The 13,532-nt window shown below is 37.3% G+C and overlaps 1 protein-coding gene across 1 annotated transcript in view; it reads right to left on the bottom strand.

The window, feature by feature from the left end:
* Positions 1–1,873: 1,873 nt before the first annotated feature.
* The window catches only part of LOC119426384 (extended synaptotagmin-2-A-like), an 18,758-nt gene continuing 7,099 nt past the window's right edge, over positions 1,874–13,532 (bottom strand). Inside the window, exons 3-7 of the mRNA XM_037693945.1 lie at positions 13,397–13,486; positions 13,221–13,316; positions 11,611–11,712; positions 3,442–3,516; positions 1,874–1,942 (exon numbers count right to left, since the gene is read on the bottom strand). Coding sequence (XP_037549873.1) covers positions 1,874–1,942; positions 3,442–3,516; positions 11,611–11,712; positions 13,221–13,316; positions 13,397–13,486 — 432 coding nt within the window. The remainder of the gene's footprint in view (positions 1,943–3,441; positions 3,517–11,610; positions 11,713–13,220; positions 13,317–13,396; positions 13,487–13,532) is intronic.

Here is a 13,532-nt window from a genome sequence, read left to right as displayed (position 1 = left end):
TCCCTTCCTCCCTTCCTTCCTTCCTTCCTTCCTTCCTTCCTTCCTTCCTTCCTGTATGTGCGTGTGTGTGTACTTGTGTGTGTATTCATTTATTTGTTTGTTTATCATATCAATAAACACGTGTAATAAAGGAGTTAACTTGCCATTACTGCTTTACATTGTTGCATCAATAACTCAAACATTTTCCAACTCTCGATAATAAATTTGTGCTGTTAGTCTGCAGGTTTTGGAGCACCTGTTCTGCGTGGAAGGAACAACTTGTAACTGGTTTTACCCTCAGAGCCATCTTCAGTTTGATGGTGGAGTTGGGCCCCGAGTTCTTCAGAGGGAAGCACTGAGTCAGCATCATGTCCTCCTCCGTCAGCAGGCTACTCAGAGGCACCCGTAAGTTACCCAGAGTGCATCTGTGCTTCTCATCTTTTATCTAGCAGTAAAAACAGCAACATAAATCAACAAGCCAACTCCCCTCTGTCATAAAGCATGATTCACAAATGGCTATGTCTAATGTACAGTAGTGTTACCTCCACCTCCAGCTCCTGCCTCCTGGGATTGTGGATGAGGAACGGGAAACAATCTTCCCACAGAGGTTCCCTGGTCTTGAATCGCACCTTTCGGGACAAACAAGTACTCATTAGACCAAGAAGCCTCAAATTAGGAGCACAGTCCTGAAAAATCATCTCAGCTGTAACTTTTTATTCATCATAGGCTTTATTTAAAACTAGAAATATCACAAAAGTATTTGAACACTTTTAAATAGGAATTCTGATTTAAAACCTGTCTAAATATTAAACCCTATATTGCTCATAACCTATACACAAATATTTATTTAGTTAATTTATCTTACTCTGTTAGAAAAATCTACTGTCTTATTATTATTGAGTATAATTTTCAATTGAAGCTTGAAGAGTGCAGTGTATTCAATTTGCATATGAAGTGATTGCATAAATTATTTAAGGCTCATTGTAGGCAAGGTGACAAGTTTAAATTTCATTTTCATCTCTGCCAAACCAATGAATTTATTACCACTAAATACCAACACATTAATAAGAAATCAAATTAAATGAAAACATGCTTACCTATTGTATCAACTGGAAGCTAAATATGTAATAACAAGAAGGGTTTAGACTAAAAAAAGTTTTAAAATATAAAATATTTCTGTTGCTTTGATGCAATATTAATAATTCACAGAGACTGAAAGTCCTGTTTATACTGTTGATAATGTCAGATGAAAGTCAAAGATATTCAACACCAGAACAGACCAAGAGAGAAAATATCACAGATTTTACAAAGCAAAATCCTAATCAGCTTAAAGGGATAGTTCAAATCTTTTGAAGAAGTGCTCTTTGGAAAAGTTACAAATGATAAATATCTTACCTGTTTTGGATGACTTTTTAAATGACAGAAATAAATAATTAGTTATCATGCGTCCTTTCATCCATCCATCCGTCCGTCCATCCATCCATCCATCCATCCATCCATCCACCATCTTTGTTTTGCATTAGCTTCAGCTTAGCTCTCACTCAGCTTATGTAATTTTGGAGGCACATTAAGCAGCTTGTTAAGCAGCTGGTCAAGCCCATGAATGACCCATGGTCACAGTTTCTGCTACAGTCAATCCTTTAGCCATAACCATTGTCTGTATTTAGTCCCCTCTCCTTGGAATGATGCTGATTGTTGACTTTGGGCGGCCCACAGTAGGGCTGTCATTTCTAACTCGGGCCTGAAGCCCGACCCCGCCCGACTCAAATTCAGGGCGTGCCGGGCCATAATAATGTGCTGGATGGGTGGGCCGGGTCAGTGACGGGCTTTTGATTGCATCAGTGCATCAGCCGTGATCCAGTTATATGGCAACATGGCTTGCCATACATTTGAATTACTTGACAACAGGGCTTGCCATATATTCACCAGCCGCATGTGGCAATTTCACCGCGAGCTGACCGTCCTTGAAAGAGGCCAAATAAAGTTCAGTTAAGCTTCAGATGGGGCTATACTGCCAGGAAGCGATCCATCGCCCAAATGGATGTTCATTCAGCCGCTGCACTCAGAGGACGCGCGCAACCTATGACCCAAACAGGTGAGATCCCAAAACAGATGTGTCAGAGCATGGTCCGTGTCTGAATAATGCAGAATGCAGGCAGAAGCAGGGATTTAATGCACTTTGATGGCCATGAAAGGACAAACACCCCCTCAGCTCTGATCTTCTGCCCCTTTTATTCAGCTGCGCCCGTCTGCCGACCGTTAATAACTATATAAGCAGTCAAACCTTAATTAAAAATGTCGAGGGGTGGGGTTTCGGGTTCGGACCTGTAATTACTGTTAATTCGTGAGGTTGGGTGGGGTACGGAAATGATGGCTATGGGCTGGGGCTGGATCGGATTGGATGCCCAAATGCCACGGTGGTGACCGCAGGCAATTTGTGGGTCATGACTTTTCAGAATTTGGGGAACCAAACAAAGCCAGAATTAAAATCTGTTTCTTCAGTCTGAAGTCGTTCATAGAGTTAGCCACAACAAGTAAAATAAAAATCAATTCCACAGAATCCCACTTCAAAAGATCTGAACTATCACTTTAAGCACAAGATCTGATTGGCTTTACTCTGTAACTTTGTTGGGGCACTAATGATCCACTGTGAGGCTGATGGTCCTCCTTTTGCACATGAACAACCAATTCTGACAGCAAACTGGTTGGTTCACTATGACAAAGAGCTGATTATAAGGCTGAGTGTTCTTGCAGGGTTTCAGACTGAAGAAGTCTTTTGGATAAAAGATGAAACATTTCAACAAAGATGAATCCATCCAGATGACCTGACTTAACCTTGTTAGATTCTGTTCTTGCATTTCTTTTTGTTTCAAGCTGCAGTTGTAGAAGCTCGACAACGAGCCTTTCTTACATTTACATGTGTATTTTTGCATTTACATTTAATTTTCTCACATTTGCACATTATTTTTAAAAGTGTGTTCATGGCCCATCCCTTCATTCTCTGGACTTTGCATTTCCCTCTATTGGGAATCATTCATTTCCTAACTGAAACACAAATAACGGGTCTTCCTTCTCCCTTTGAATTCTAATCGGAAATTTTCATATTCCAAAAGCTGATAAACACATTTCATCTGAATTTTATGGTATCTGTGTATTTATAATCCTTCTTTATATTTCCATCTAGTTTCCCTTTCATGGCTCCCTTACAGTCATAGAATATATTCTGTTACAGGAAGCTCCACATACAGTTCATGAAAAGGTGGACTGTGTGTAGGCAAATACCTACATCATCAGATGTGGCTAAAGGTTAAATAAGTGAAAATATTGAGCAGCACCAAAATTAATCATTTTTCATCAGAACAGAATTAAATGTCAAAGAACAAATCAATGTAAAAAAAATTTATATATATATATATATAAAAGAGGGTGGATAAAATGAATAATGCAGATGTGGATCCTCACCTTACTCTCGAGTGTTTTATGACCAACTATGAACTGGACATAAGGGCTGGGTTCACTGCTGCTCTTCTTGGTTGACTATAAGACAATCAGAGAGGGAGGTGTTACTGTATTGCCCACGCTGTGACACACTTTAACGTTGGACGATGAATTCACACCACATGCTTGTGGAGACCAAATCAAGCGCACAAGACTGAACGAGCCTGTGGTGAAAAGGAGAATGTTTAAGACAAGCAGGGCTGCAGGCAGAGATGCAACCAAGGAGAAACTGTTTTTACTACAGGCTAAACTAGGCATGATTAGTCTGGATGGCTAAGGATTAATCAGTTCTCACTAATATTGACATGCCAGAGGCTCGTTTATCCTTATCTTCCTCATATCTGATTTTTGTTTCTCTCTAGATTTAAGCTTCATTTTGTGTGTAAAGGCTTAGTATATGGTCAATAGTACACATAGACTTTAACTAAGGAAAAGCAGATGGCATAGAACAGGGGTGTCAAACTCAATTATAAAATGGGGCCAAAATTAAAACCTTTTTCAAACTAAGAGCCGATTTCAGAAACTACATTAACTCAAGTTAGATACCCAACATCTTTTCTTGGTCAGAGGTTCCTCAGCAAGAGTTTGATTGGTCTCATTTGACATTATTTGTGGTGCATTTGACATCATATTCAAAAATTACTGAAAAAAATTCAAGTGACAAAAGTATTTTACATTTCTCATCATCTTGGGGGGCCAGATAAATGTCAAAGAGGGCCACATTTGGCCCCCGGGCATTGAGTTTGACACCTGTGGCATAGAATAATGCAAAATATTAATTAATAAAACAATCGCATATTATTTATTAAGTTTTATTAAACCAGGCAAATCCCACTGACATCACATATCTGCTTTACCAAGGGAGGCCTGAGCCTGAAGGCAGACTAACAGACTGGACTGTGCACGGGGAAAATAAAAATGCACTAACACGAGGAGAACATGCAAACTTCACACAGACAGATCCCAGGTCCTAAATGGGGATTGAACCCAAGAGCTTCTTGCTGTGAGGCTACAGTGCTAAACAATAAGCCGCTGTGCTGCTAAAGTTAAAATAAAGTCAATAGTTTAACGATTTAACATAAGGTTAGTCAACTAAACTGCTCAGGGGGGTTGGACATTCAGCAGTTATTCTCATAAACTTGTTTTATGATTTAAAATCAAGTTTTATTTAAAAATGAACCCATTGTTGGGCCGAACTGGGCACACCTGTGGGCCTGATTTGGCCCACGGGCCGCCAGTTGAATAGCCCTGATTTAACACATCAAACACATTTTTCAAGTATTATGTGTGACTTTGGGGCAGATTGTTTTGAAATGAGGTTTTGTAAAAATTAAAACATAAATCCTGTCATATAAAGTGCATCACACCTCTCAAACTTTTCCTCATTTTGTCACAACCACAAACTTCAACGTGTTTTACTGCAATTTATTTTGTGATAGTTCAGCACAAAGTAGTGCATAGTGCGTTATATAGTAGTGAAGTGGAAGAAAAAGGCTATATGTTTAAAAAAAATTAACAAGTAAAAATCTGAAAATGTGTTGCGCGTTTGCATTCATCGTCCATTACTGTGATACCACGACCATCCAGTTCAATCAATTACCAACAGAAGCAACCTAATTAACAGAGTCCACCTGTGTGTGATTTAATCTCAAGGCCTCAGAGTTCTGCTACAAAACAATAGTGATCAAAAAGCATCATGAAGACTAAGGAGCACACCAGAAAGCTGCTAAGTTTTAAACAGAGTTAGGCTATAAAACAATATCCCAAGCTTTGAGCACCTCAAGTTCAATCCATCACTTTATGACATACATAAACCTACCTAGATATGGCAGTCCTCCTATACGAACATGCCGGGCAAGAAGTGCATTAACCTGAGAAGCAGCCAAGAAGCCTATGGTAATTCTGGAGGAGACACAGACACAGAGCTCAGGTGGGAGAGTCTGTTGCCATGACAACTACCACTCAAATCCTTTATGGGAGTGGTGAGAAAAAAGCCATTAGAAGTCTCATTTGTAATTTGCCCTAAGCCATGTAGGGAGTAGCCCAGTTAAAATCCAAATCCAATTGAGAATATGTGGAAAAACAAACAAACAAACAAAAAAAAAGCTGTTTATTATGGGGTGTTGTTTGTAAAGTTACAGTCAAAAATTAACAGCAATATTTTGGTTTATTTAACCTTTCATAAAAAAAAAATTAAAAAGTTTTTTTTTTTCAAAAAGTCATATTTTTGCCATGTACTTTCATACATTTATAAATGTCATAGTTCCAAACTAAATATTTCATTTAAAAGCTAAATATTTAGTTTATGAACTAAATACTTAACTTGCAAGTTAAATAGTTAGTTAGCAAGCTATATATTTAGATCCACACTAAATATTTAGTTTACAAACTAAATGTTTATGTCCAAGATAAATGTTTAATTTACAAACTTAATATTTAACTTGTAAGTTACATATTTATTTAGTGAAATAAATATTTAGATTTAAATTAAATATTTAATTTCCAAACTAAATATTTATTGTCCAAATAAAATATTTCATTTCCAAACTAAACATTTAATTCCTCAACTAAATATTTAATTTGCTAACTAAATAATTAGCTTGTACCTAAATATACTGTTCCAAGCTTAACATTTAATTTCTAAAATAAAAAAGCTAACTAAATATTTAGCTTGAACCTAAATATTTATTTTCCAAGCTTAACATTTAATTTCTAAAATAAACATTTAATTTGTGAACTAAACATTTAACTCGGACCAAAATATTTATTTTCCAAACTAAACATTTATTTTCCCAAACAAATATTTAATTTGCAAGTTTAATATTTAATTTGTAAATTAAACATTTAGTTTGGACATAAACATTTAGTTTGTAAACTAAATATTTAGTGTGGAACTAAATATTTAGCTTGCTAACTAAATAGTTAACTTGTAAGTTAAACATTTAGTTTGGAACTATGACATTTACAAATGTATGAATAAGATGGTGAAAATTTGACCTTGAAAAAAAAAAAAAAGCTTTTTTTTTCTTATGAATGTTATGTTAATTTTTGACTGTGCAACTTTACAAATGGCACCCCATCGTTTATGGTCACTCTCTACTCAATCTGAGTGGGCTAGGGTTTTTCCACAAAGACAAATGGGCCAAAAATATCAAAGCTGGTAGAGACATATCTCTAAAGGCTCAGAGCTGTAATTGTTACAAATAATATTGCTAAAAAGTTATGACTCAGGGGAGCTGAATACAAATACAGGTCACACATTTCAGATTTTTATATGTATAAAATTCTTAAAACCACGCAACATTTTTCTTCCACTTCACAATCATATGTTACTTTGTATTGGTTTTTCTCAGAAAATCCCAGTAAATTCCTATGAAAGCTGTGCAAAATGTAAAAAAGTTCACGAAGGCTTTTTCAAGGCACTGTTGAGAAGTTTTAGGGCTTTAATGTGAAAAATAAAACAGATTTTCTTTAACTGTAAACATTTTAACATGAAGACAAAGACAAATTTTTTATTCATACAGAAATGTGAACAAAAATGTGTATAAGTTAATTATTATTCTAAAAAAAAAAAAATATCTAAATCAGCCAGAATTGGAAAACAGAAAATCAGCAATTAGAAACAACCAAGAAAACTGTGATCAGTTCATTAACAAATCTGTTTAATAAATTAAATTTGATAAATGTATATTATATATGTATCTAAATCAGGCCAAAAAAGTCCATGCCCAATAATCCAGGTATACAATCCAACAATTTTCAGTCAGTTCATCTGGACAGTTTCTTTTTTTGCTGAAACGTTTCACCTTCCATCCAGAAGGCTTCATCAGTCAAAGAAACACACAACACAAAACTGATTCTTCTTCTTGATTGGAGTACTGTTTGGGGGAAGAATCAGTTTTGTGTTGTGCGTTTCTTTGACTGATGAAGCCTTCTGGATGGAAGGTGAAACGTTTCAGCAAAAAAAGAAACTGTCCAGATGACCTGACTGAAAATTATTGTATCCAGATCAGGGTTATTCAACTGGTGGCCCGCGGGCCGGAAATGGCCCACGATTGACTTCAATCCGGCCCACTTCATAAAAAAAAACTTTTGGGGGAGCAGGGGTTTCTGGGTTTGAGTTTTGGGTTTTGGGTTCTGTTTATTGCATTAATGACTCAATGCAATAAAATAAACACATTTAAAAGGTAACAGATCATTGTAAACTTTGGTTTATTTACCATATTTTTCACTGTATAAGTCACACCTTTTTACATAAATTAGCATGCCCTGTGACTTATATGGTGAAGTGACTTATTTATGTTTTCCCCCATATTTATAACCCAATTTTTGGCTGAGATCTGACGATTTCATTCATTCTGACAGAGAAAATATTGAACACCACCATTTTCAGCCACTAGAGGGCCCTCGAGTAATATGGCAAGCCAAATGTCTCATTAATAGGTAAAAGTGACTATTAATGAGCCACTTGGCTTGCCATACCAAGCCACCTTCTTCTCGCTCCAGAACTCCTGGAGCAAACATCAAATCAGCTGCATTTCGCTGCGCCGCCCAGGCGAAATGCAGCTGATTTGACTATTAAAGTGCCTTTATTAAGGAAAAGTTCAACTGAGACACACCTTTACTATAATGTCGTGCAAACAAATAATTATTTTTAGGTGATTATCTTGTTAAATTTCGAAGAAATGCACAATGAGTCCTCCCTCTGTGCGCTTCCGCAGCTGCAAATCGATTTTTGAAATGCAGTTGATTTGACCGTCAAAGTGCATTTATAAAGGAAAAGTAAAACTGAGACACACCTTTGCTATAATTTCGAGCGAATAAAAAAAGTTTTTAAGTGTTAATCTTCTTAAATTCTTGTTGAAGTCTTCCCGTGCACGCTCCCACGGCCGCCATTTGGCAGCCAATCGATTTTTGGCACAATACCGGCCCACATTTCTGGTTGGTCAGTGGTGATACATAACAAATGCAAGATGTCAGCGGTGACGCATAATCGATGCGACTTATATGGCGAAGCGACATATTTATGTTTTTTTTGCCACTTTATTAGACATTTTTGGACTGATGCGACTTATATGGTGGTGCGACGTGTATGGCGGAAAATATGGTACATAATGACTTTAATTGCTGGATGTCCGGCCCTCGAGCTGCTGGCTTTCAGTGTGTCCCTCTGAGCAGTTTTGTTGAATGGCCTTGATCTAGATCATCAGTTTGATGTTAAAATAAAAAAATCTATATACTTTTAATTAGTTTCCTTTTAGAATTCTAAAAATGTTAATATACCATAACAGGAAACAAAACTGGACTGCTGAGCATTTAAAAAATACTTTCACAATGACGCTATGTTTGTTTTCTCTAAAGAAGATGTAAAAAAAAAATAAAATAAATGGCTCCATCTGCCAGCCTGCTGTCAGCCACAAGGGCACTAAAAGTGAACAAGATTAAACTACTGGGAAGAGAAACCCAAAGTGCTCCTGCTGTCCTGCAGCACAGAATAAATCTGACACGGCGAGTGTATTGTCTCGCCCACACACACAACGGAGGTGAGGGAGTGCCACTGTGTGTGAGATAATGGAAAGCTTTGGAACTTCTTGGAAAAAATACACACGCCACTCTCTCCAAAACTGATTTCTGAGTAAGGTGAAGTTCGCTTTGTTGCTGTGTTGCAACACATTTTTTTTCTCTTGCTGCTGTGAATGAAGAACATGACAGTCATATTTGTTGTGAAAGCTTGCCAACAGACCTGTTTCCACCTCTTCCTGAACATATTAAACAGTTTAACCTGCCTTGTGTATAAATATGTGAGAAAACATATACAGAAGAGTAAAATCACTGCAAAGGAAAAGTACAAAAACGTTGCCCTACAGGCATGACAACCTAATCCTGAGCACTACATCCAGATTTAGCCAACGCTCTGGCACGTGCGCTGCTCTAAAGTTGTCCTGCAAGTTTTGTGATTGAAAAACCTTCATCTCAAAACAAAGGCCAGACACATAAAACTCACATTACCATCATTCCATCAGAATGAAAGCTGCTTGGGTGCAAACATGCAAGCTCGTGTTAAAAAAGCACAAAAACAATTCCACATTTAAAGACGTGCAAGACGACGCGACCGAGGGATAACGTCTTCACGCACAATTTCACTCTGACATGGCGATAATCGTCACAATCACTCGACACTGGATGGTGCATCTGCGAACCCAAGGGTGTGATCTTTACATGCAGACTCTTCTTCCCACATTTACCTTCAGGGCCTTAAAGACTGAGACTTGCTTCAACCCATCATGGGGGGGATCTGACGGGTTGCTCTTAAAGCCACCAAGGAGATTTGGGGGAGAAAAATCACACCCGCAGTTAGTTGGAATGAGTAGGCATGCTTAAAAAGCACAGGAAAAACAAGGTAATGTGTAGAAATTACTACTGAAAATGAATAAAAGAATGAATGGATACTTTTTTTTTAAGGGCAGTGTTGGGATGATACTAATGGAAGGAGAAAGGAGCCAACAATGAAAATGGAGTAACAAAGCAACAAGGAGGACGTGGACCGGACAGGAGCTCTACCAGAACTGAGATATTCTACTAAATGAGCACCATATGTGGTTGAATAAAACTACAACCTAAAAAAGAAGCAGGTAAAAGTACCTAAAACGGCTGCCCCCTGAGGTTTTTAAGTCTTTTCTTCATGTTAATGGTTATTAAAATGGCTAATTACATAAAAAGCATGCAGTTTGCACAAGCTTTGAAGCAAAAGTTTAGCACCTTTAAAGTGGAACTTTGTGGGAGGAAATGGTTAAAAAATATCTTACCTGTTGCAGATAATTTTTTTAATGGCCTCAGTCAATTTGGAAAGTTAGTGTTTATTTCTGACCAAAATAACAAAGTTTAGTTCGTCAAAAGGGGTGCTAAAATATAAGTGTATTGCCTTTAAACAACTTTAATTTTTTTAATTTAAATGCAGCGTTTACATACATGTTTATTTTACTTTATAGTTATTTACATAGACTTTCATGGTTATTTGCAAGTAGGGGGTTGAACGACTGCATATTTTTTAAAAGTTGACATTAACATGATAATAGTCGAGTCGACTAGTTGATGACGTCATAGGAATTCAAAACGCTAAAAAAAAATCGCAAAAAAAACCCCCCATCATTTATTTAAAAAAAAAAAAGAACAACAAAACATCGGGAGTGTGCTCCTACCATTTATCATACTGCAAATAAATAACAGGAAAGCCAAAACTATTATTAAGCTGCAAACGTTAGTTTTATTTTATTTAATCCACTAAATACGTGGTGGTGCGCAGTGGATTCTCCGGTGGTGCGCAACTCTGTTTTTAATTTTATTTTTTACTTTATTTAGTGAATAAAATAAAATAAATGTTAAAAAAAAAAACTATCCACCACCGCACACGGTGCGTGGGTGGATTCTACGACGACGGTGGTGCACAGTGCACACAGGCGGTGGTGGATTCTCCAGTGGAGCGCACCCCTGTTTTTAATTTATTTAGTGGATTAAATCAAATAAAACTAAAAACAACATAATCTTGAGTGAAATAATTCCACACTGTTGATGAATTTCTACCTGTTTGGGAAGACTTGGCCTGCTCCTTGTCTTCCATCTGTTTGGAAGAATCCGTTTTGTAGCCAGCGTCCCGGCGCTGATCACGTGACACAATCACTGACTGCGACTAGTCGACGTGAAATTGAAAACCTCGCGAGATGTCCTAGATTTGACTAGTCGACTCAACCCCTATTTGCAAGTGCTAACAGCATTTGTAACAAGTGCTTCCATCAAATTATCATATACTGCAAGGGAGAGAAAAAAATTCATGTAGCGTTAAATTAAAGTATGCATGAAATAGTTTTTGCAATTAACGTAATTTTAAGATAGCAGCAATACACTTTAGTCCAATCAGAAACTATTTATCCAAACTGGGGCTATTTAAAGAGCAATCTGCACCATGCAAGGTACAGTATTAACAGTTCAAAAGCTTTCCACAGAATCTCACTTTAAAAGATCGTAACTATCCCTTTAAGGTAAAACTGTTGAGCGTTTCTGTTTTAGTTCAAACCCATGTCATCACACGTTGCTAATGCTAACTCTACGGAGATGCAGACGCACTAATACACTCACAAAAATCGTTCTACCCTCAGTCGTATTGCTTTCACAAAAGATCAAGCCAGATGCTCTCCTCTCACTTAAGTTCCCACAGCCTAAGCTGCCTGTGAAGACACCCTTGGGCGAAGGAGGAGAAAGAATACAGAGGAAACGGAGGCGTTATGAGAACTGTGATAACGAAATAGTGTTTTTGATCCAGTTGTACAGTTCTTAAACTACAAGGCTGTTTGCAGACTTTAGGTAAGTTTAGTTGCTTCAAAAACTTTTAAAGCCTCAAGTGATAAACTCAAAGACAGCTACAGGTTTAGAAATTTAGGTTCACATTTAACAACAGCTTATAAAAATTTGGCACCCAAGTGGTGTCACCCTTTAAAAACTTAGTGGTGTGATCAATACAGAAGCCTGGGGAAGAATTAAGTTTCCTGGCATACTATATTCACAGCAGTTCAAAAAGTACAGTTTTATTGCTTAATAATAAACGCATCTACTATATTTGTCAGGATTCAAACTGATTCAGTTATAGAGGCATTTAATTTGGTAAATGCTTAAAATTTAATAGGAAACTTGTGTCCATGGGCGTGAAGTAACTTCTGCAAAGGAAATTGCAAAGTTTCTGAAAATAATCTGTTACTTATTGAAGCTTAGGTAATAAAAAGTAAAGAAATACTTAAAAATACAGAATATAAAACAAATCTGATCTTCTCGTTGGGTTCACATTGGGTTCACTAAGTGCGCAAAAACAAACACACACACACACACAAAAAAATCAGTGAGCATGGAAAAGAAACAGCTACATTCTTAGGACCTGTTTACACGAAAATGATTTCTGAAGATGGAAGAGTTTTGCTGCGTTTGGTCTGTTCATTTACACAAAAATAACAAATGTTTTCTCTGACAATGGCATGATTTGAGAACGGGTTCCAGAGTGCAATGATTCAAAAACGTCCTGGTGTCCGTCGTCATGTAAACAGAAAAAAAACAGATCGTTTCTGTCAGGGAATCCCTGGCTCATGTGCAGTATGACGCAAAACATAACGGCTTCCTACAATCCACAGAAGAAGAAACTATCAACAATGGACTGGCATGATTCCCAGTCAATGTTCTCCTGAAATTTGGTGGTTTTATAATTCAAAGTCACACTAAGCAACAGTTGAACCGCATCATCTGTCCATAAAAATATCTTATTCTCTGCCATCTCAACCGTTGTAGCGACTTTCAGGTAGAACTTTTTTTTTTTTTTTACTCAATGCGTACTTAGAGTTTCAAGTTTCAAAAAACATAGCACCAACTAGTGGCGTGGCGAGGGAATTACACTGTTTCTGTGTAAACAAAGATTGTAATTAGAACGTTTTTATGTAAATGTATTAATAGACATGGGAAAAACATCCATTTTCATTGGATCGTTGTCGTGTAAACAGGGCCTTAAAGAATAAACACTATGACTCAACAACAGCAACGAAGTGCTGAAACCAACAATCCTTATTTAAACAAGCATTACTCTGGCATTTCTGCAAAAACTGGTCCAGGTGAATGTAAGGTGTAAGCATCTGATGGAGAACAAAAATCCTACATGAGCAAAATGCCACGTTGTAGCACACGCTAACAGGAACACAACCAAATCTTACAGGTAGGTTTTTAGCTGAGTCCAAATAGATCACCAGCAGAGCTGATGACAGTCCATCACTGGCTGGGCTTCTGTCTGCACGCACATTTCGCAGCACCTGATTGGACACGGAGACATTTAAGCCAACCCTCCATTATCATCAGCAAATTCTGAAACAGATAATGAGATCAGTGATACCTGATCCAGCTTCTCGGGAGTGGAGAACAGAGAGAGCCACTCCAGCTTTAGGTGGAGTTTCCCTGTCGGTGCTTCTTCCAGTTCAAACCACTGTAATAATAAAGCAAAGCTGGGTTTAATTTAACATTAGAATAAT

This window comes from Nematolebias whitei, chromosome 20 (genome assembly GCF_014905685.2).
Source record: "Nematolebias whitei isolate Nwh7 chromosome 20, NemWhi1, whole genome shotgun sequence".
Lineage (NCBI taxonomy): Eukaryota > Metazoa > Chordata > Actinopteri > Cyprinodontiformes > Rivulidae > Nematolebias > Nematolebias whitei.
This window is presented reverse-complemented; position numbering and strand designations above follow the sequence as displayed.